Genomic DNA, 21,234 nt, shown 5'->3' with positions numbered 1-21,234 from the left:
GCTCGTGGCCAACAAGGGTACAGAATGTACCCTTGTCCGCTAGCGCCACCTTAATGCGCGTTCTTCTAGCTTGAAGTTGCTGCCAATACAATTGTCAAGGTATTATATGGCAGGTACGCATTCTGTCTAAAATCACGTTACGCCTTTCGGATTCGAGCCGTCGTATCCGGATTTGTATCATAAAAACAAGCCGCATGAAGGAGCCAGGGCATGGAGCGAAGCTGCGCCGCAACCCAACGATCGGGTGCGACGTCGCCGCCTGCGTACGAGGCTCATGCATGATGGCTAGCGAGTGCAAGCTGCCCGGAAGCTTCATGATCGAGGCGCGCTCGCTCTGCAGCAACGATTCCCGCAAAGATGTCAACCAAGATACGTTTCTCATGGACGACGCGCTGGGCATCCTCGGCATCTTTGACGGCCATGGCGTGTACGGCGAGCTCTACTCGTCCAAGGCCAAAGCGCTCGTGCGACGCATCGTATTGCTATCGTCCACGCTCTCATGCGAGCGTAGGTCCAAGCGTACCTCCAACAAAAGCCCGACTTCGACATTCCGCGTGCGCTCTCGGGAGCATTCCTGCGGGCCCACCTGCACGTAGCGGCCTCTGCTTCTTCCTTTCGAGAAAGCAAGCGATGCGTCTGTAGCTCGTTGAAGCCATATCACAAGACCGCAACAGCGGCACGACCGCGCTTGTCGTGGCCGTCACGCCCACGCGCTTGTACTTTGCCAACGCCGGGGACTGCCGGGCCATCGTACTCGAAGTAATTCCATGCTTACCCAACGCTGGCTAAATGCGCCGTGTCTGCAGGACGACCCGGCCGGCTCGGTGCTTCTCCGTCAAGCGACCACGGACCACACCCTGCACAACCTCGTACGCTTCAAGCAAACTCTAGCGCGCCCACGACGCATGTATGTGGTAGGACGAGCGCATGCGCGTGCTCGACCTGGGGCTGCCTTTCCGCGCTTTGGGCGACGGCCGCATCGTCATCTCGCACCCGACGAAATCGGTGGCACGATCCGCCGTGTACGAGACGACTCAATCAGAGCGTAGATGACGCAAACGCCGAGCCGGAGCCTCGGGGACACGCACCTCTTGCCGCGCAATGGCGCGTGCGCGGTGCCGGAGATCTCGCAAGTGGAGCTGACGCCCCACTTTCGCTGGCTCGTGCTCGCGTCGGACGGCGTCTTTGACGAGCTCACAAACGACGACGTGGCGACGATCCTCTCGTACTGCAACGACCCGGACACTGCGTGCACCGAGATTGTGCTTGCGGCGCAGGCCGAGTGCGAGCGCAAGGTACACCAATTAATTAGTAGATATCAACGACTACACCGGCGCGTGCTAGGGCATCACGCACGACGACATTACGTGCGTGTGCGTCATGCGTGCATGACGCCGATCGAATCGTTTGCTAAGCGTAACGAAAACCAGACAAGTTCGACTACACCTCGTTCTACTAGAATACCTACTTGTTTCCGTCTACCGACCGCTCGCTATGTAGAGTCCAAAAGAAAGCCGACATCCGCAAGCGAACACCTACCTTGCAATACTGACGTAAATACCTTTATCAATAATACTCTACCTACAGCTACATACTACTTCGTCACGGGCAGCTACCGTTCCTGCGTGCCTACCAAGAGCGATCCTCCAGGTCGTCTCAGTGCATAGCTCTTGGTAGCTAGATAAGCACAGGTGTCAACGATGAGAGTCGAGACAAGAGCCGACAACATACAGCGCCACAGTCTACCGCCGCGAGAAGCACTTAAACCGTCCACGCAGTGCAACCACAGTAGCCATCCGCAGCCGCCTGTCCACAGCGGACGTCGTCCACTCGACACCACAACTGCGCGCGTGCTGGGCACGTGCCAACCGACAAAATGCTTGCAAGACACAAGACAAGGACGGGCTCGAAGCATGCAAGCCTACCCTTACTCGAGCGAGCGACACGCCGAGCGGTGCATGCGGCTCGTCTACCGAGATCGAATGGGCGGTGGTTGCCATGCAGATCGAATCGGCGGCAGTCGCTTGGGCGCAAGACGAGCAAACATGCGAGATTACCGTAACGTCCTTGCGGAGGCAACGGCGAAACCGCGCCATAGGCGGGCGGGATGGAGAATGACCTGCAGCAGTTCATCCACACGGTCGAAGCCAGCGCCAAGAAGATCCTCAAGGACCATGCAAAGCGCGCACACATGGAGGCCGCGCGGTACCTGCCTTCACCTTCGTCTCGCATCTGATAGTAGAGCATTTAGGGACCGCGTCGAACGCGCCCGCGGGCACAAGCCCGAGCAAGCGCCGGCGTCCATCTCGCGGGACGAGCTCAAGGCCACGTACGGACAGTCGGTGCTCATCGTGCCGGCGCCAAGCAATGCGCGGCCCGAGACGATGCCAGTGCTGGCCTCGCCGCGTGTGGCGGCGGCGCCAGTGCACCCCATCCCCCGCAGCGACCCGGTCCAGCTCCCGGCGCTGCGAAAACACGAACTTCGAGAAAAGGCCACCGCCAAGCTCTTGCATTCGCCTCTGTACAAGGGCCTCGCGACCAAAACGCCGTCCGTCAAGGCCGCGCTCGCGCAGTTGAACGCGGTCAACGACCTCCGGACGCTTGGGCTCGGGCTCGCGCCGGCGCGGTCGACGCACGTGCACGAGCACAGCACGGAGCGCCGCATGTGCAATGCGTGCTGGGCCGAGCCGACGAAGCGCACACGCTGCGAGCACGGCCTCCATAGCAACCCGCGCGACCTCGTCGAGGTCCAGGTCTGTACCTCTACCTACGATATTTGCGCTCATGTCGTTAGGGCGCCATGAGCTGGAACATCGACGACCTGTACCACAAGTACCGCGCCGAAGCCGAGCGCGAAGCGGCGTACGCAGCGTCCGAAGCGCTGCAGATGACCCATGACGCCGCCGTCGTGCCCATCTTGGCCCGCCACCCGCTCTACACCAAGTACTTTTACGCGGTCAACCAAGACAACCAGTACGCGCAGCATCTCTCGCGGTCCAAAAACAAAACCAAGCAGTTCGTCCTCAGCGTGCACACGGTGTGGCTCTCGAACCTCGACCATTTCAACGCCGTCTTCCACTGCAATACGACGACGACGACGGGCAAAGGCCTATGCCAGCGCCTCGACACGACTGCCATCCACGACGGGTACTCGCAGATCCAATCCGTCTCGGCGCAGTGCGCCTTGCAGCACACGCAAGACGTGCGTGCGTCGCCGCTCTTCCGCGCCGGCGCCGAAATGGCGCGCGCGCCACCGCTCGCGACGGCGACCATCGCCGGCGCCGATCGCTTCGTGCAGAGAAAAAGCCCGATCGACGACCACGGTCTCGTCTCGCTCTCGGTCCTGTCGTGCGGACGCATGGAGCATCTCGGCAACGTCCCCGGCACCGTGCCGCTCTCCGCCTTTCCCGGTCTCTGGTGGTGCCACGAACCGTTCACGCGCCCGGCCGCCATGTACCTCCGTGACGCGCGCGTGTCGTCGTCCGACACGATCCTCGTCCACGTCGTGCTCGCACTCGACTCGCCGCGCCTCGCGCCGCGCTGGTTTGCGTGGGTGCCCGGCTCGGTCGCGGCGGCCATCGAGCGCGAGATCCTCTTTTCCTTTTCGGAGATCCCCGCGACGACCGTCGTGCTCTTGTCGCCGCCGCACGTCGAGTCGCCCCTCGATGCGTACTGGCCGTCGCCGGTGCTGCTCGCCAACGGCCATGACGAGCATGCGCCCGAGACGCCCGAGTTCAACGCGACGCGCTTCCGGCAATGGCTGCGCTACGCGACGATTCCTCCGAATTTCGACTTGCACGCCAAAGCGTTCGGCATTCGGGGCGGGTACTTGAACCGCACGGGCCTCAGCGGGCGCTTCTCGTGGCACTCGGACGACGCCGTCGACGCCGACGACCTCGTGCGCGTGCGGCTGGAAAAAGTGATATAGAGATCTCATTTTTGACGTTGGCCATTGACATAGTATGGTACTAGGACTATGTGGTCGTGGCCGAGAACAAGCGGTCCCGCGGCAGCAACGACCCCAACATGTATACGCTCGAGATGCGCCACGAAGCGATCGAGTCCGTGCACACGAGTGGCCTCCATGCGTTTCTAAGCGCCAAGCAAAAGCAGCGCGAGGAAGAGCGTCTCCAACAGCAAATGCGCGAAATTGAAGTCAAACTCCAAGCCGGTCGCTTGGCCTTGGACGCCAAGCGCGCCGAGAAGCGACGGTAGGCGCCATGTGAAATGGCATTGGTACATGACATGACGATGCTAATGGCACTAGTTTGGAAGCCGACGCGCTGCGCAAGAAGGAGCGCGTGCAAGCCGAACGCGACGGAAAAGCCGCGATCGATGTAATTGAACCACGTCCATGCGGCGACGATGGCTGCAATACTCGCTCGATGGTAGGCGTCGACGGTCGACGAGTGGCGGGACCGTGTGGCGCACTCGGTGCTGCTGCGCGAGTGGCAGGGCTGGGAAGAGCGCCGGCACGACCCGACGCACGTGGTGTTTTACCACCACAGCAATCCAGAGCTCTTGAATGGGTCGTCGTGGGACCCTCCGCACGGCTGGCCGCTCGAGACGGACGACGCCGCACCGCTGGAGCCTCCCATTAGCAGCGAGTCGCCACGGTCCAATCCATTGGACACGGACAGCGGTGACGAGAACAAGAAAGATGGCGACGACGACGGGGGTGACGTGGCGCGAATGGCCAAGCAACTCGCCGAGAGCGAGGTCTTTCTCGAGCTGCTCCGAGACAAGCTTGGCCTTCTCTCCAAGCCCAAGCGAGCCAAGCACACGGCAGAGACCGAGCACGACTCGTCGTCCGAGAGCGGCGACTCGGAGAACGAGGACGACGATGGTATTGCAGCACGGGTGCTGCGCACGCTCGAGCGCGAACCGTCGATCCAAGAAACGTCGACGATGAGTGTAAAGCGGCTTCTGCGGCTGCAGATTACAAAGGAAGCGTCGCCGACGCAGCCCATTCGACCGGGCGAAGGCTGGAAGCGACTCAATGTCGCCAAGCTCCCGAAATCGTTTGCGAAAAAGGTGTACGAGCCCAGCATTGCGACGCCACCGGTACTTTGTCTTCGTCGACGCCATTCCCAACGCAGTGAGTGACGTAGCCCACGGCGGTGGCCCCCAACATTCCCTTGGTCGCGGGGCTCATCGACCCGGCGAAAACGGGCACCTACGAGCAGCCCAACGACGTGCCCGACTTTCGAGCGCACTTTGTACCGGTACGTCTTTATCGTGCCATCGTCAGGACTGTAGTGCATCTGCTAGAGCTTGGAGGCGGAAGTCGTCCTCATGAACAAGCTGCTCCAGTCGCAGGCCAAGCGCCAAAAGCAAACGAGCATCGCCGACGTCTTCGCCGAGATGGACGACGACGACGAGCCGCCGTCGCCTGTGTCGGACGCCGACAACATTCGCAAGGCCGTGCTGTACACGCGCAACAACAACGTCAAAGAGGTACGGGGCGCCGGTAGACAGCCATCGCCATCACCGTGCTACTAGCTCGAAAGCATGTTTGACGCGGGCGTCCACGTCAACGCCCAAGACGAGAACGGCAACTCACTCTTCATCCTCGCGTGCCAGCAAGGCAACAAGAACATGTGCAAGTTCCTCATGCGTCGGCGCTGCGACACCAACATGCAGGTGATCCCATTCGCATCGCCCTCGATGTCGTCGATGATGATGTCCTCTTGGTGCGCAGAATTTCCGCGGCAACACGGGGCTGCACTACTGTTTCGAGTACAAGTGGCACGAGCTCGCCGAGTACCTCAAGGAGAAAGGCGTCCGCGACGACATTCCCAACGCCGACGGGCTCATGTGCTACGAAGGCATCTCGTCCGAGCACCTCGCGGCGCTGTAGCGCGCGTAATAAATTACGCTCGGATGCGCCACGCTTGCAACCTGCATGATATCGCTCCGGTAACCTCGACGCAGCGCATGTAGCGGGAGGAGCAGCACGTCAGCCGAGTTGATATTGCATAGACACGCGTGCTATCGCTGTCGGCAAGTCATGGTACCGTAGGGCGCTTTGACCCTAACGCACCCAACTGGCGCATCCTTTAGGAGAGCGTCAGGCTTCCTAGCGGCATGCTTTCCTCAGGGTTCCATGATCCAAGATCGGTGGCTAGACAAGGCGATAGTCTCATGGGGCCGGGTCTCGGAATATATTTTTTAATACAAATCGCCTTCGAAGAGAACTTCGTCCTCCTTCTTCTTATAAATCTGGTCGCCTTCGTGGAGCGAGTGCTCAATGAGGTCGGGGTTCTGGTGCATCGACCGGTTGTTGGTGTTGGCGGGGCGCTTGTCGCCCGTGAGCGGCGTCATGACCTCTTCGTAATCCTCCGACGCTTCTTGCTCGCGCATCAACGCCGTCTGCTTGGCACGGGTGCGCACCTTGGAGCCAAAGTGGACGCAGGCCATGAGGAGCCCGACGCCCAAAAAGACAATGAGCGTGACCAAGGGCCCCGACAGCTCGATACCGGGCGACACCTTCTTGTGGTAAAACTCCCACTGCGTGTCCCACGGCGCAGAGTCAATGCCGTCACCGAGGCAGCACTTGAGGTTCTTGCCCCAGAGCGCGTTCGTGCGCGTGCACTGCCCGGAAAGGCCCGTGCACTTGGTCGCGAGCTTGTCCCACGTGTAGGTCGCCGACTTGTCAAACGTAAGCTCGGTCGAGAGGCAGCCGGCAAGGATGATCGCCGAGCCTTGCTGCGAGCCGTAGCAGCCGCCATTGATCTGTTTCGAGCCCGTAATGTTGATGGACGTCGCGATACCTTCCATCTTGACGTACGTCTGCTGGACCGCCCAAAAGTTTTTGCAATCCGTCGACGCCATGAGCATCGCGCGCAGCGGCTTCTTCGTGTTGGGCGGGTTGCTCGTGTCCGTCACACTCCACTTGAGCGTCGGGCCATAGAGGAAGCCGCAGTCTTCCGTCGTCGTCGGGTTGGCCTCGGCGTTGCAGCTCGGCATGACCTTGCTCTTGGACGGCGACGCGTAGCAGCAGCCGTTGGACACGGGCGTCGAGTAGATGGCCGGCAGGTTTTGAATCATGGTCGCGTTCGTAAAATTGAGCGCGAGGCCATCCGGGCCCGTCGCCGGGCGCACGCACGTGTACGGGCACGTGACGCAGCCGCCGTTGAGCGGCGAAAAGTTGCTCCAGCCTAATGCATATGCGTGAGATCGCCATCCGATGGTCGCATGCAGTACCTTTGAAGGAGACCGCGACTTGGTAGCCGGTCGACTGGTTCCACTCGACCGCACCCGCGGCTGCCGCCAGGAGGACGAGGCCCGAGGTCGTCTTGCGCAGCATGGTGGCAAGCCGTGGGTCGAAAATTAAAACTGACTGCTGGCCGCGAACGGGTGCCAACGTTCGTTCGAATATCGGTTAAACCTTCGATAGAAACCCGAGGTTCATCTCCTTTTTTGTCGCGTTAAAGTCCAGCCCGCGACGTTTAACGCGCGTGATCGGTGTCACGCTGGCGCCAATTGTTTCGAACGCGCTGTAATTTGGAGGGCTCGACTTTACACGGGGGGTCGTTTTGGCCGCTGGTTTTTAAATGCATTGGGTATTTGTATGGTTGGCGGAGAAAACCAATAAAAACGTCTGGCCGAATGGTCGGTGCATTACACCGGTACGAGACAATGCGGCGGCGAAAATTTAATCCGGTCGCCAGTTGGCTCTTTTATTGTTGGCACCCTTTTCACCTTGCGGTTTGTATGACCCATGAAAAAAATAACATCCCGGTTCTTAAGAAGCGGGGGAAATTGCAATTGCCATACAAAAGACCTGACCAAGCCAATGCCGCGACGTGCATCCAATGCGATCGCAGGAAAGAAAAGAGCCGGCGCTACCTGCATTGATATAGGGCAATTATTGGGGCAAGCGCCAGGGCAGGCAGAGGCGAGCGTGGGACCACGCCACTGATGGGAAGCCAGCCGCTAAGACCTATGGCGAGCGACTAAAATGACTGGAATAAAGTATACGCGGGCGCGGACGGCGGTGGGCCGCTTACCCAATCGCTCATTACCGAAAAAGCTTGCTCGAGTCCACTCCTGCTCACGTCTGGTCGTCTTCCTCCTGCGAAGATGGTCGAACTGGGTATGCTTGTCTCGGGCATCGTCGGGGTCCTCGGCGGCTTCTCGGCGGCGCTGGCCGGCTGGTCGCCGCTGTCGCTCGGCGCCCGCCCGCTCTTTGTGCTATCGCAAGGCCTCTCGGTGTTTGCGATCGTCTTCATGGCCATCTACTCGCCGCTCTACTATGTCACGTCAACGTCGGAAGTGACCGCGCTCGCGATCGCCGCCGGTGTCGGCGCCGGCATGGGTCTGGTCGCCGCCTTTCTCACGGTGCTGAGCCCGTACTTCTTGACGGCCGCGACCGGCCTCATTCTCGCGCCGTACCTCCTCGTGCTCGACGAGTCGGTCGGCCACCTCTTTGAAGGCCAGTCTTCGTTTGCCAAGCAAGAGTTTGTCGTCGGCTTTGGCCTTCTCTGGTTTGTGCTCTTCTTGTCGCACTCGAAGACCTCGGACACGGAGTGCCACCGCTTCAAGTATGTGCTCTTTAGCGCGATCACCGGCGGCTGGCTCTTCAGCGACGGTATCTTCCGCCTCGTCTTCTCCAACCAGGCGCCGCTCTCGAAGCTCATGTTCGGTATCATGGGCATTCCGTACGAAGGTGTGGTCTACAGCCTCAGCGAAGGCATCACGGACAGCAACAAGCTGTACGTGATGGTCATCTGGGCCGGCATGGCGATCCTCGGCTCTCTCAACCAGCTCAGCATGCGCTGGGGCCTCCTCTGCTACAACAAGGTGGGTGCCCACGTCGGCATGACGTCGATTCATGAAGACACGATGGAGCTGCCCTCGGGTGCTGCGGCCTCGGCGCCGTTCATGCACGAGCGCACGCGCCTTGTGTGCGAGAACTGCTTTGCGACTGTCCCGGCCGGCACGGCCTTCTGTACCGAGTGCGGTGAAGCCATGCCGTCGGACGACCATGTGCCCAACGTCTCGATCTCGCAGGCCCAGATGCCGTCGCTCGCGATGGCCGCCGACGGCACGACGCCCGAGCGCTGGCAGCAGATCCCGAACCGCGCTTACCTCTCGACGACGTCGTTTGTGGACCCGAAGAAGATGACGGAGAACAACACGGAGTCGCGCTCGATCCGCTTTATGGACGCGGGCGACAAGCCGTACGGCGCATCGATGAGCGGTCGCCCGAACCACTACGAGCCGTCGTTCCGATCGTTTGCCATGTCGACGTACTCGATTGCTAACCGCGCGGCCGAGCCCGTCGAGACGCCCAACATTCGCAAGTACAAGATGTCGGGCGGCGCTGCATTCCACCTCATCTACTTCCTCTCGGCCATTGCTGGTATCGTGTGGCTCGCCTTCCTCATCACGTTTTACCCGCGTGAGACGCCGTGCAGCGTGTCGCAGCCGCAGCTCTCGTGCTCGCTCATTGAGCAGAGTGTCAAGACGGCCTTCAACTGCACGCCGAGTACGAACCCGCAAAACATCAACATCCAGACGCAGGAGCCCAACTGCATCAAGGCGACGCCGGGCGGTGTGTGGTTTTGCTACGTCATCTTTGTCGGCTCGGAGTACCTCAACTTTTTCCTCGGCCTCTTGTACAACTTCTCCATGTGGCGTCCGATCCGCCGCGGTGCGCGCTACCTCAACGACTTCAAGCCCGCGCTCCCGAAGGAACAGTGGCCGACCGTCGACGTGTTTTTGTGTCATTATTCCGAGCCCGTCGTCGACTCGATGAAGACGCTCAAGAACATTCTCGCGATGCAGTACCCGCCCGAGCTCCTCCACGTCTGGATCTGCGATGATGGTTACACGCGCTCGGTCTGGGACGCCAACAACCACTTCAAGGTGACGGTCAACACGAAGAACATTGAGCAGTGCGGTGACATTCGCGGCGACGTGGCCCGCATGATGCACGAGCGCGTCGTTGGCCCCGTCCAGGACGACGCGTCGCTCAAGGCGTGGCGCCGCCAGCACTCGTCGGTGCGCGAGCTCAAGAAGGATGGCATCAAGGGCGTCCAGCGCCGCGACTGCGCCGTCGGCTCGTTGAGCGACGACTATGACTACCGTGATCGCGGTCTCCCGCGTGTGACGTTTGTCGGTCGCATGAAGCCCGAGGAGCACCACGCCAAGGCCGGTAACATCAACAACGTGCTCTTCAATGAAGGCGCCGACGGCAAGTACATCCTCATCCTCGATAACGACATGAAGCCGCACCCCAAGTTCCTCCTCGCGGTCCTCCCGTTCTTTTTCTCGGAAGGCGAGGCGGTGGACGGCACGGGCCGCCAGTACTCGGACGACATCTCGTGGAACCAAGTCGCGTACGTGCAGACGCCGCAGTACTTCGAGGACTCGCCGCAGATCACTGAGATGGGCGACCCGTGCGGCCACAAGAACACGATTTTCTTCGACGCGGTGCAGTGCGGTCGCGACGGTTTTGACTCGGCCGCTTTCGCCGGTACCAACGCCGTCTTCCGTCGCCAAGCGTTCGACTCGATCGGCGGTATCCAGTACGGTACCCAGACGGAAGATGCCTTCACGGGCAACATCCTTCACGGTGCTGGCTGGGACTCGGTCTACTTCCGCAAGGATTTTGAAGGCGAGCCCAAGGACCGCATCCGCCTCTGCGAAGGTGCGATTCCCGAGACCGTCGCCACGTCGCTGGGTCAACGTAAGCGTTGGGCTATGGGCGCTGTCCAGATTCTGCTCATGAAGGGTGACTCCGAGGTCGACCCGGACTGGCGTCCTCCTCGCGTGCCGGCGCCGGACCCGAAGCCGTCGCTTGTGTTCCCGCGCAAGCTCTTCTTCTACGATTCGGTGTTCTACCCGTTCGGCTCGATCCCCGCGCTCTGCTACGTCTTTATCGCTATCTACTACCTCAACACGGGCTCGGCGCCCATCTACACGCCCGGCCAGAACCTTATGTACACGTTCTTGCCCGTCATGCTTATCCGCTGGATGCTCAACTTGCTTGCGAACCGCACGGTCGACTCGAACGACGTGTGGCGTGCGCAGCAGACGTGGTTCTCGTACTCGTTCATTACGGCTCTGGCCATTGGCGAGGCCGTCCGCTGGCGCCTCACGGGTGTCATCTCGGCCTGGACCAACACGGGTGCCGGGCAGAAGACGTCGTGGACGGAAATTCCCAACGTGCTCATGTTTTCACGCTCTTGGTGTCGCAAGTCGTCGGCCTCATGCGCTTCTTCAACTACGAGAACGCGACGAGTCCGTGGAACTACGTCTCGGCCATGTTCTTCGGCTTCTGGATCATGTCCAACTTGTACCCGATGGCCAAGATGAGTATCTCGGAGTACGCGGGCTGGGACCACACGACGGCGACGTTCACGGCCAGCGTCTTTGGCTCGCTCCTGCTCGTCGGCATCGTCGTCTTCGTCCAAGTGTGGCAGACGACCTACTCGCTCAACATGCTCACGGCCCAAGGCCTCTCGCAGACGACGACGTAGATATCTCCTTTTTGCTTCTTGGCCTCTATAATAAAATTGTATTTCAAATCAACTGCATCGTTCGTACCGGAACGCTGTGAAATCTCTGTTGAAGAACCCACACAGACGGGATGGCATGGCGATCTGCTGGCGCCCAAGTGCTGGCAGAAGGACGAGCAGCTCGGATGGCGCCGTGGGCATTGAAGCAGTCCAGTCGCATCTGCATCGCCACGCTTGGTCGCAGCACCGTACTCCCGCGATTTGGCACGAACCTAAAGACATGGATCAAGCGCTTGTCGGTGCACACACGCAGCTGGCTTGGCGACTCGCAACGATCTCGAACCATACCATGTGCATCTACATACTGCTTACCTGCCCGCTATGGTCGGTGGAGCCATTGTCATCACGACGGCGCAAGCTCTTGTGTGCTGGTAACGTTGGGTCCATGTACCGAGGCCATCGATCGGTCGTCGATCTGTCGGCCACGGTCATCAGTCGGTCTGCCAGCCATAGCCAAGGGTCGGCGACCGGTCGACCATCTCGTGCACGTGGCACGATGGAAGCTGTAGACGGTCGCGTGGAACCCCTACCGGTTACACGTATCCGGCCACGAAACCGTCACCAACCGGCGGCGGGCTAAAGTTCGAGGCTTTTTTCGACTTGGCGTTTGTATGCTCGTTGGAATTTCGAAGAAGAGCTCGACACCATTTCCTGGGTTGAGCGTCTTTTATGTTTCGTTCGATTGCTTCTCAATTCAAACCTCACGTAAGGTGTCCTACTATGAATTCATGTGGTTCTTCAACCGAGGGACTCGTTTCAGGTGGATATCCGACGTCGATATTCCGTCAGTTTACCTTTTCGGACGCAGCTCGCAGTGCATGGTGACCCTCGGCAACGCGGTCGCGGGGGCCGTCGGGATCGCCGGCGGCTTCTCGCTCGCGCTCGGCGGATGGTCGTCCATGTCCCTTGGGGCGCGGTCGCTCTTCGTCTCTGTGCAGATCCTCTCGTGCTTTGCCATGTACGTCTATCTCGCTTCGATGAAAATGGAGCTCATGGCATGCTGACCGTAGGGGCTTTGTCACGACCTACACGTGCATGGACAACCTCGGTGGCCAAGGCGATGCGACCAAGATTGGGATCGCGGCCGGCGTCGGCGGCGCGCTGGCGATCCTCGTGTCGCTCGCCACGTCCGTGGGCCCGCTCTTCCTCATTGCGCTCACGGGTGCGATCATTGCGCCGTGGCTGCTCATCCTCGACAGCGGTGCCGGCAACGTCTTTACGTCGCAGCCGTCGTTCGCGCTCCAGGAGTTTGAGATCGCGTTCATCATCGTCTTCTTCCTCCTCTTCGTGTCCCACTCGAAGAGCCCGGAGGTAGAGAACCACCGGTTCAAGTACCTCCTCATGAGCGGCCTTCTCGGGGGCTGGCTCTTCTCGGACGCGCTCTTCCGCCTCGCGTTTCCCAACCAAACGCCGCTCTCGAACCTGCTCTTCGGCGTCCTCGGCCTCGGTGGCCAGCCGCTCTTTGGGTCGCTCTCGGCGGACAACAAGACGATCATGCTCGTCGTGTGGGGCGGCGTCTCGCTTGTCGGCATGGTCAACCAGCTCAGCATGCGCTGGGGCCTCTTCTGCTACAACAAGGCCGGCGCGCACCTTCCGATGAACGGTGTGCTCCAAGAAGACCTCCCCGAGCTTCCTCCGTACGGCCTACGCCCATGCAGTAGCATCATATCTCACGTTCTATCTATGTCTAGAGGCGCGGCAGCCGGAGCGCCGCATTTGAACGAACGCAACCGACTCGTGTGTGAAAATTGCTTTGCAACCGTCCCACAAGGCACGGCGTTCTGCACCGAGTGCGGTGAGGCCATGCAGCTCAACGACGACGGCACGCAGCACATCTCGATCTCGCTCGCCAACAAACCCTCGATCGCCATGGGCGCCGACGGCACGACGCCAGCCTCGTGGATGGAAGTGCCCAACCGCGCGTACCTCTCGACGACATCCTTCATCGACCCCAAGAAGATGACGGAGAAGAACGCCGAGGCGCGGTCGATCCGCTTCATGGACGCGGGCGACGGCAAGCAGAAGCAAGGCGGCCCGAACTTTTACGAGCCGTCGTTCCGGTCGTTCGCCATGAGCACGGTCTCGCTGGCGGGGCGCGCGGCCGAGCCCGTCGAGACGCCCAACATCCGCAAGTACAAGATGTCGGGCGGAGGCTTCTTCCACGTCGCGTACTTTCTCTCGGCGATCACGGGCATCGTGTGGCTTGCGTTCCTCATCACGTTCTACCCGAGAGAGAGTCCATGCAGCAACTCGATGCCGCACCTCGACTGCTCGACGATCGAAGCCAGCGTCGTCAAGGCCAACGGGTGCTACCCGAGTACGAACCCGCAGAGCAAGAACGTGCTCACGGACCAAGCCTACTGCATCAAGGACACGCCCGGTGGTGTCTGGTTCTGCTACTGCCTCTTCATCTTTTCCGAGTACCTCAACTTCTTCCTCGGCCTCCTCTTCAACTTCTCCATGTGGCGCCCCGTGCGCCGCGGTGCGCGGTACCTCAACGACTTCAAGCCCGCGCTGCCAAAGGAGCAGTGGCCGAGCGTCGACGTCTTTTTGTGCCACTACTCGGAGCCCGTCGTGGACTCGATGCAAACGCTCAAGAACTGCCTCGCGATGCAGTACCCGCCCGAGCTCCTCCACGTCTGGCTCTGCGACGACGGGTACACCAAGTCGGTCTGGGACGCTAACAACCACTTTAAAGTGACGGTCAACACCAAGAACATTGCCAACTGCGGCGATTTGCGCGGCGACGTCGCGCGCATGATGCACGAGCGTGTCGTTGGCCCGGTCACGAGCGACGAGCAGCTCAAGGCGTGGCGCCGCCAGCACTCGTCGGTGCGCGAGTTGCGCAAGGAAGGCAACAAGGGCATCCAGCGCCGCGACTGCGCGGTCGGCTCGTTGAGCGACGACTACGACTACCGCGACCGCGGCATTCCCCGCGTCACCTTTGTCGGTCGCATGAAGCCGGAGGAGCACCACGCCAAGGCCGGTAACATCAACAACATCCTCTTCAACGAAGGCGCTGACGGCAAGTACATCCTCATCCTCGATAACGACATGAAGCCGCACCCCAAGTTCCTCCTCGCGGTCCTCCCGTTCTTTTTCTCGGAAGGCGAGGCGGTGGACGGCACGGGCCGCCAGTACTCGGACGACATCTCGTGGAACCAAGTCGCGTACGTGCAGACGCCGCAGTACTTCGAGGACTCGCCGCAGATCACTGAGATGGGCGACCCGTGCGGCCACAAGAACACGATTTTCTTCGACGCGGTGCAGTGCGGTCGCGACGGTTTTGACTCGGCCGCTTTCGCCGGTACCAACGCCGTCTTCCGTCGCCAAGCGTTCGACTCGATCGGCGGTATCCAGTACGGTACCCAGACCGAAGACGCGTTCACGGGCAACATTTTGCACACGGCGGGCTGGGACTCGGTCTACTTCCGCAAGGATTTCGAAGGCGACGCGAAAGACCGCATCCGTCTCTGCGAAGGTGCGATCCCAGAGACTGTCGCTGCGTCGCTCGGCCAGCGCAAGCGCTGGGCCATGGGTGCCGTCCAGATTTTGCTTATGAAAGGGGACTCCGAGGTCGACCCGGACTGGCGCCCGCCCCGCGTGCCGGCGCCGGACCCGAAGCCGAGCCTCAACTTTCCGCGCAAGATGTTCTTCTACGACTCGGTCTTTTACCCGTTCGGGTCGATTCCCGCGCTCTGCTACGTGACGATTGCGATCTACTACTTGGTGACGGGCGACGCGCCGATTTACACGCAAGGCAACCTGCTTCTCTACACGTTCCTCCCCGTAATGCTCGCGCGCTGGATGCTCAACTTGCTCGCCAACCGCAGCGTCGACTCGAACGACGTGTGGCGTGCGCAGCAGACGTGGTTTTCCTACTCGTTCATTACGATGCTCGCGATCCTGGAGGCGGTCCGCTGGCGCCTCACGGGCGTCATCTCGGCCTGGGCCAACACGGGTGCCGGTCAGAAGACGTCGTGGACCGAGATTCCCAACGTCATGATGTACTTTACGCTCATCGTGGCCGAGGTCGTCGCGCTCATTCGCTTCTTCCAGTACGAGAACGCAACGAGTCCGTGGAACTACATCTCGGCCATGTTCTTCGGCTTCTGGGTCATGTCCAACTTGTACCCGATGGTCAAGATGAGCATCTCCGAGTACGCGGGCTGGGACCACACGTCGGCGACGTTCACGGCCAACATCTTTGGCTCGCTCCTCCTCATCGGCGTCGTTGTCTTTGTGCAGTACTGGCAAATGTACTTTGAGGTCAACTTGATGACGGCCAACGGCCAATCAGCGACGAGCGGGTAGAGGGATCGCTTCCTTTTGCATACAACACGACAATCACAGATCAATATACACCAACTATATTCGTCCCCTATCATCGCCGACGACGAAATGAGTCTTTAGCAAATGGAAAACGGGTGGCTGTTGTGGCTCTGAAACCGTCAATCCGTCACAGCTGTCACACGCGGTGATATGGACGGTGGACGGTGGACGGGACAAAAGGTCGGACCAAGATAAGTTCTTGGAGAGCGCGGCAGTGGGTAGACAGACAAGCAATCCGTCATCCCTTTTAAGACAGGGAAGAAGCTGGTAATCCTTTCTAGCTCGGGCGGACTGTGCCGTCTGTGGTAGCTGTGAGTGCCAACACAAGAACCACCGAGACGGGCAAGAGCACTTGTAGCCCTTGGTATGTAGCGCAGAACGCCGTAGATACGAAATTGGATTGAATAGCTCCCCGCAACACCAAAGGATGAGCGTATGGCGTCGGGATCGCTACAACTACGCGGGCCGTTGGCTGCCGTACGCGAGGTGTCTACGTTGACCGACGATCCATTGCCGCCTATGATAAGAGAAGCGCCGGGTACGAGGCGTGCGACGCGATGCCGCATGTGCCACTAATGGTATTAATACCGCGCTCGAGCCGAATGTCGCCACGCTCGCCCCAATTGGGGCCGAAGTTGCTGCGGACCTTGAAGTAGTTGATAGGCTTGGTACCATAGCCAAAGTCCTCTGCGCCGTAGCCGATGACGAGCACGGCGTGGTGGTCGACGGAGCCCACCGTCGAACACGACGAGAGGATGCCACCAGCGTACAGTCGCCACGGGTCGTTGTTGACCGTGACGTAACCCGTGACGGGCTGCGTCTGGAGTTGCAAGGCAATTTTCGCTTCGCCATGTATGACCTCAACGGCGCCGACCTGGAGCGAAATCGGCCCGGCGCAGTGTGCGTTGTTGCTGCAAAACAGTACCGTTCCTGTCGCCCCCGAGGTGTATGGGATCGCCGTCCTCGTGCACAAGGCGCTGGGCTGCTGGAGCAGCCACTGCATGCCGTCGATCGTGAGCCCGGAGATCAAGCAACGGTCCAAGCCGCCCGTATACGTGCAGCCCAAGACTTGCTGCACCGAGAGTTGGATGGCCTCGCCGGTTGCGAGGCAGTGCGCCGACGACACGCTGGCCACTGCTGCGATCGCCCAGTCACTTCGACACTTGCCCATGGTCATGACCGGCGGCACGCAAATCGACTGTTTGGTCCAATCGACCGAGTTGATGATGGTGCCACTGACAACACTGCGGTTCGATCGGCTGTTCGATGGCATGGAAGCAGGCGACGGTGGTATGACCGGCGCCGACGCTGACCCCGACACGAGCCGCGAAAACTCGTTGTCCGTAAGCAGCGCAAACTTGGTCAAGTGGCTAAAGGTGGCGTACGGGTTGGCCGCCTGCAACGCGGGAAGCTTGTCCTTGGCCACCTTCAAGCGCCGGAGAAGATCGTCGGTCGTCAAGGTCCCTCGCACCATGGCCATGGCTGCGCGCACGTGGTCGTCGTCGCCAAACTTCTTTTGCCAGCGCGTCAAGTCGCGCGTGAGCTCATCGCGCTCGTGGGCCGAGATGTTGAGCGCGTCGACGGTCATCACCCACGCGAGAAGGACGATGGCCATCGAGAAAAGCACATGGAGGAAGCGCATCGCAAGCAGCAGCAGCGAGAGGAAGAGTGAGCTTCTGCGGTAAAAGATAGGAGCTCGACGACGTCGCTGCGTCACGCGTTAGGAAACCGACCGGCGGGCCGATCGATGCTTCAACATCTCACGACGACAACCCAGCAGGCTACTCCTTCAAGTCGCTACGCCCAGGACGGATGGGTACAGTGTAGGCAGAGACCGTTCCATACTTGCAGAAGTCGACCCAAGCACTTTGCTGCGCGCATTCAAACCCTCGTGCATATACAGCTTCATTATGCAGGAAGCTTAGACCAAACGACGCCTTGACAAGTAGTTGCCTACGGCCCGCCATCGTCGGTGGAGTTGTCGACATGCGGTGGGTCGTTGCACTTTAAAGCTGGAGCGTCGGGTAGGTGAAGTACGATGTGATGTTGCACGGGCTAAAGTCGCCGGCGCCGGGACCGCGCGCGAGCCGAATGTCGCCGTTCTCGCCCCAGTCGGGGCCCCACGCGTTGCGGACCTTGAAGAAGCGAGTGGGTGGCAGCGAGAAGCCAAAATCCTCGGTGCCGAAGCCCACGACGAGGACGGCTTGGTCGAGGCGGCCGCTCGGGCACCACGAGAGGAGACCGCCAGTATATTGCCGCCACACGTAGTTGTTGGTCGTCGCGTACGCCACGACAGGCTGCTTCTGGAGCTGCTTCTCGAGCGCGGCCTCGCCACGCGCTTCCACGGCCACGCCGACCTGGAGAGAAATCGACCCGGCGCACTCGGCGTTGTCGCTGCAAAACGGCGCGACGCCCGAGTGGCCCGAGGTGTATGGGATCGCCGACCCAGTGCACAAGGCGCTGGACTGCCGGACGAGCCACTGCATGCCATCGAATGGGGTCCCAGGGCCCGAGCAGCTCTCCGAGCCGCCCATATACGTGCAGCTGAGCACTTGCTGTACCGAGAGATTGATGGCTTCGCCGGTTGCGAGACAGTGCGCCGACGACACGGCCGCCGCCGCCATAATCGCCCAATCGCTTCGACACTTGCCGATCCATTTCGCTGGCGCGACACAAACTGACTGCTTGGTCCAGTCGACCACGCTCACGACGATGCCGCCGACAGCACTGCGATTCAAAGTGGCGGCCGCTGGGAGAGCTACCGGTGGTGGCACCGGCGATGGCGATGACGCGAACTGCGCAAACTCGATGTCGGTGAGCAGCGCAAACTTGGTCAAGTGGCTAAAGGTGGCGTACGGGTTGGCTGCACGAAGCGTCGGAAGCTCATCCTTGGCCGCCTTCAATCGCCAAAGAAGATCGTCGGTCGTCAAGGTCCCTCGCACCAAGCCCATGGCCGTGCGCACGTGGTCATCGTTGCCAAACTTCTTTTGCCAGCGCGTCAAGTCGCGCGAGAGCTCATCGCGCTCGTCGCCCGAGAGGTTGGGCGCCTCGGTGGTTGTTGCGCTCGAGAGAGGAGGCGCAAGGATGGCTGCCACCGAGAGGAGCACCGGGAGGAAGCTCATTGCAGGCCGCGTGGTGAAAGTGATCTTCCGCGGTTGAAGCTGCGAGCTGACGAAAAGCGGTGTGTCACGCGCTTGGAAACGGTCCGGTGGGGCCGATCGACGCCTCAGCATCAACAACGAGCGTCTGGAAATCACTTGGTGTTGGAAGGATACTACGGTCGGGAGGTTGCGCTGCGTGGGCGAGCTGCAGCTGTCGTCGCACCTAGGGTTGGTGACGCGTCGACGCCACAGGCATGCTGATGGACTGCACGATAGCGATATTGATAGCGATATGTAGCGTGTCATCTGAGGTCTTGCAAGAATCTGGTATGGCGTTGGTTCTCTCGCAGGTTGGCTCGAGCTGCGAGGGTGGCAAAAAGCCTGTTCGAAGCGTACGTTTCGGTCCTAGGTCCTGAATGCTCCTGGCTCAACGTTGAATTTGCCAATGCAGTACACACACTATATGCATTACTAAAGATAGTGTGATTTGAAGGCAAGATATGGTGTTGCCTTTCAAAACGACGCTGTCACGGCCACGTTTACCGTAAATATACGCTACTTCCTGCAAAACCATCGGATCGTATGCGGAATCAGCTGGTTTTATGCGGATTTCTACGCGCCATGTCGAAATCACGGTATCGGATTCGTTTTGAGGTGTATTTGCTTGAGCCTACATGAGGAACGCGTGCTTTTGCAAACGTAGCAATGCCAAAAATACGGTCACAATCATGAATTAAGACCGTACTTTTACAGGATCAAATTCATGTCAGGCGGTATATTACCGAAATTACCCTTTGGGTTTCGTCTTGAATGTGGTCCGTTGCCAAGCTACTTGAGCGACCGGTTGCGCTTGATTTCTTCCCACTACTCCCGCACGGTCAAGCCTCAGCAGAGCTCGAGTTGGGGGGACCAATCGATGCACCGCGGGGCCACGTCGGCGCTTTCGCGGCCGTGAGCCAGACCCGTGTTGCGGAGCTCCACTTGGATGCGACCTTGGGCCGACCTGGAGCTGCAGCACCCGAAGGTACACGGGGGGTGCTCACTTGAACTCGTGGGCAGATGGAAGTCGTTGGCTAGGTTTTGGACACTGTTGGATGCATGGCTGATGTTGAAAGGCTCGTCGGTGGAGAAGAGTGGACGATGGACGAGTGTCGCTATCTTGCTAGTTGAGTGCGTCGAGCTCCGCGGCGAGAGTGCGTGGAAGTCGGCGAGGAAGCGCGAGGCTGCTGAAAATGTTGTCGTTGTTGGCCTGGGCTTCTGCGTACGTGTTGTCTTCGCAGAGAAGAGCCACAATCGTCGTGATGTGGACCTTGCTGTGTAGTGGCCGATCTGGGTCCCGTAGAGCCGACCGGACAAAGCCGGACCACTGGACCACGGTCTCGTGCACCATCTTGGCGATCTGAGGCCCGACGGCGTCTTGGTGCACGACAGTATTGCGGTGCATCCACAACTTGTGGACGATGATCATGATGAGGCTGCTTGCCAGTTGAACGATCGTCTCTTTGAGGTTGGCGAGGTTCGCTGGTGGCTCGATCAGGCCGATGTCCATGCACATGTCCCACGACAGATCGACGCCCAGCTGTCGCCACGCTGGGCGGTGAGCTTGCCAAAGGGCACGGACGCAGATACAATCGTGGAGGACATGACGTGGCGTTTCGAGCGCCTGGCAACGCGCGTATGGGCACTTGGTAGCGTCTGGGCCATTTGATTCCATGAAGCGGTACTTGGAGCCCGTGGGGAGGATGTTCATCATCGCGCGGAACCAGACGTCGTATTGGACCGGCATGCCCCATGGACGGAGGCGACGTACGCGCTTGAGGTAGTCTATAATCGCCTCGTCGGATGGGCGTTCGGGTGTAATCATCGGATGAGGCTTCTTGCGCTGTGGCGTCGTGACGCACATATACTTGACGTGCTCCTTGGACCACGCGTGGAACGGCACAATGCCGTGAATGTCGGACATGGGCCATAATGGTGCTACTTGCGTTGGACTGGACAGCGGTTGGTCCCAAGGGACGTTGTAGTGTCGCCATACGCCTTGAGCGATCGATGACAGCCGATGGTACATAGTCGAGGGCCGAAAACCGGCTCCGGGGCCGTCAAAGCTCCAAAAGCACGCTTCCATGCGCTCTGTGAATGTGTCTTCGGAGGGCCACTTGCCGTCGTCGGACAACCGCATGAAATCTTGAAGGCTGTGGAAGCCGTGGTCCGTGAAATGTCGGAACCACTCCTTGAATTTGTGTGGCCACGTTCGGGCCAGCACTTTCTTCTCC

General features: G+C 60.1%; 7 protein-coding genes across 7 annotated transcripts; 4 read left to right on the top strand and 3 right to left on the bottom strand.

Annotated features, from left to right (window-relative positions):
* The first annotated feature begins 180 nt into the window (after positions 1 to 180).
* On the top strand, positions 181 to 1,586 carry SPRG_06055 (hypothetical protein). The gene is made up of 8 exons (XM_012344780.1): positions 181 to 244; positions 290 to 464; positions 512 to 592; positions 643 to 759; positions 807 to 869; positions 919 to 1,005; positions 1,050 to 1,295; positions 1,345 to 1,586. The coding sequence occupies exons 1-8, from the start codon at positions 195 to 197 to the stop codon at positions 1,390 to 1,392; spliced, it is 867 nt and encodes a 288-aa protein (XP_012200170.1). The 5' UTR covers positions 181 to 194; the 3' UTR covers positions 1,393 to 1,586.
* Positions 1,587 to 2,063: 477 nt separating this feature from the next.
* On the top strand, positions 2,064 to 5,860 carry SPRG_06054 (hypothetical protein; the record flags this gene model as incomplete). The annotated part of the gene is made up of 10 exons (XM_012344779.1): positions 2,064 to 2,205; positions 2,252 to 2,753; positions 2,795 to 3,919; positions 3,973 to 4,211; positions 4,268 to 4,337; positions 4,393 to 5,064; positions 5,112 to 5,225; positions 5,272 to 5,457; positions 5,503 to 5,643; positions 5,702 to 5,860. The coding sequence occupies exons 1-10, from the start codon at positions 2,108 to 2,110 to the stop codon at positions 5,858 to 5,860; spliced, it is 3,306 nt and encodes a 1,101-aa protein (XP_012200169.1). The 5' UTR covers positions 2,064 to 2,107.
* Positions 5,861 to 6,135: 275 nt separating this feature from the next.
* On the bottom strand, positions 6,136 to 7,373 carry SPRG_06053 (hypothetical protein). Its single transcript, XM_012344778.1, has 2 exons — positions 7,207 to 7,373; positions 6,136 to 7,160 (listed from the first exon to the last, which is right to left on the bottom strand). Exons 1-2 carry the CDS (start codon positions 7,307 to 7,309, stop codon positions 6,172 to 6,174), a joined length of 1,092 nt encoding a protein of 363 aa, XP_012200168.1. The 5' UTR covers positions 7,310 to 7,373; the 3' UTR covers positions 6,136 to 6,171.
* Positions 7,374 to 8,085: 712 nt separating this feature from the next.
* SPRG_06052 (hypothetical protein) lies at positions 8,086 to 11,489 on the top strand (the record flags this gene model as incomplete). Its single annotated transcript, XM_012344777.1, has 2 exons — positions 8,086 to 11,137; positions 11,209 to 11,489. 2 exons carry the CDS (start codon positions 8,086 to 8,088, stop codon positions 11,487 to 11,489), a joined length of 3,333 nt encoding a protein of 1,110 aa, XP_012200167.1.
* Positions 11,490 to 12,321: 832 nt separating this feature from the next.
* SPRG_06051 (hypothetical protein) lies at positions 12,322 to 15,911 on the top strand. The gene is made up of 3 exons (XM_012344776.1): positions 12,322 to 12,486; positions 12,539 to 13,165; positions 13,220 to 15,911. The coding sequence occupies exons 1-3, from the start codon at positions 12,347 to 12,349 to the stop codon at positions 15,840 to 15,842; spliced, it is 3,390 nt and encodes a 1,129-aa protein (XP_012200166.1). The 5' UTR covers positions 12,322 to 12,346; the 3' UTR covers positions 15,843 to 15,911.
* A 466-nt stretch (positions 15,912 to 16,377) lies between these two features.
* SPRG_06050 (hypothetical protein) lies at positions 16,378 to 17,502 on the bottom strand (the record flags this gene model as incomplete). The annotated part of the gene is made up of 1 exon (XM_012344775.1): positions 16,378 to 17,502. The coding sequence occupies one exon, from the start codon at positions 17,500 to 17,502 to the stop codon at positions 16,378 to 16,380; it is 1,125 nt and encodes a 374-aa protein (XP_012200165.1).
* Positions 17,503 to 17,858: 356 nt separating this feature from the next.
* SPRG_06049 (hypothetical protein) lies at positions 17,859 to 19,229 on the bottom strand. The gene has a single exon (XM_012344774.1). The coding sequence runs from the start codon at positions 19,091 to 19,093 to the stop codon at positions 17,867 to 17,869; it is 1,227 nt and encodes a 408-aa protein (XP_012200164.1). The 5' UTR covers positions 19,094 to 19,229; the 3' UTR covers positions 17,859 to 17,866.
* Positions 19,230 to 21,234: the final 2,005 nt, after the last annotated feature.

The sequence above is a fragment of the Saprolegnia parasitica genome, assembly GCF_000151545.1.
Source record: "Saprolegnia parasitica CBS 223.65 unplaced genomic scaffold supercont2.20, whole genome shotgun sequence".
Classification (NCBI taxonomy): domain Eukaryota; phylum Oomycota; class Saprolegniomycetes; order Saprolegniales; family Saprolegniaceae; genus Saprolegnia; species Saprolegnia parasitica.
Note: the sequence above shows the minus strand (reverse complement) of the source record. Positions and strands in the feature narration are given on the sequence as shown.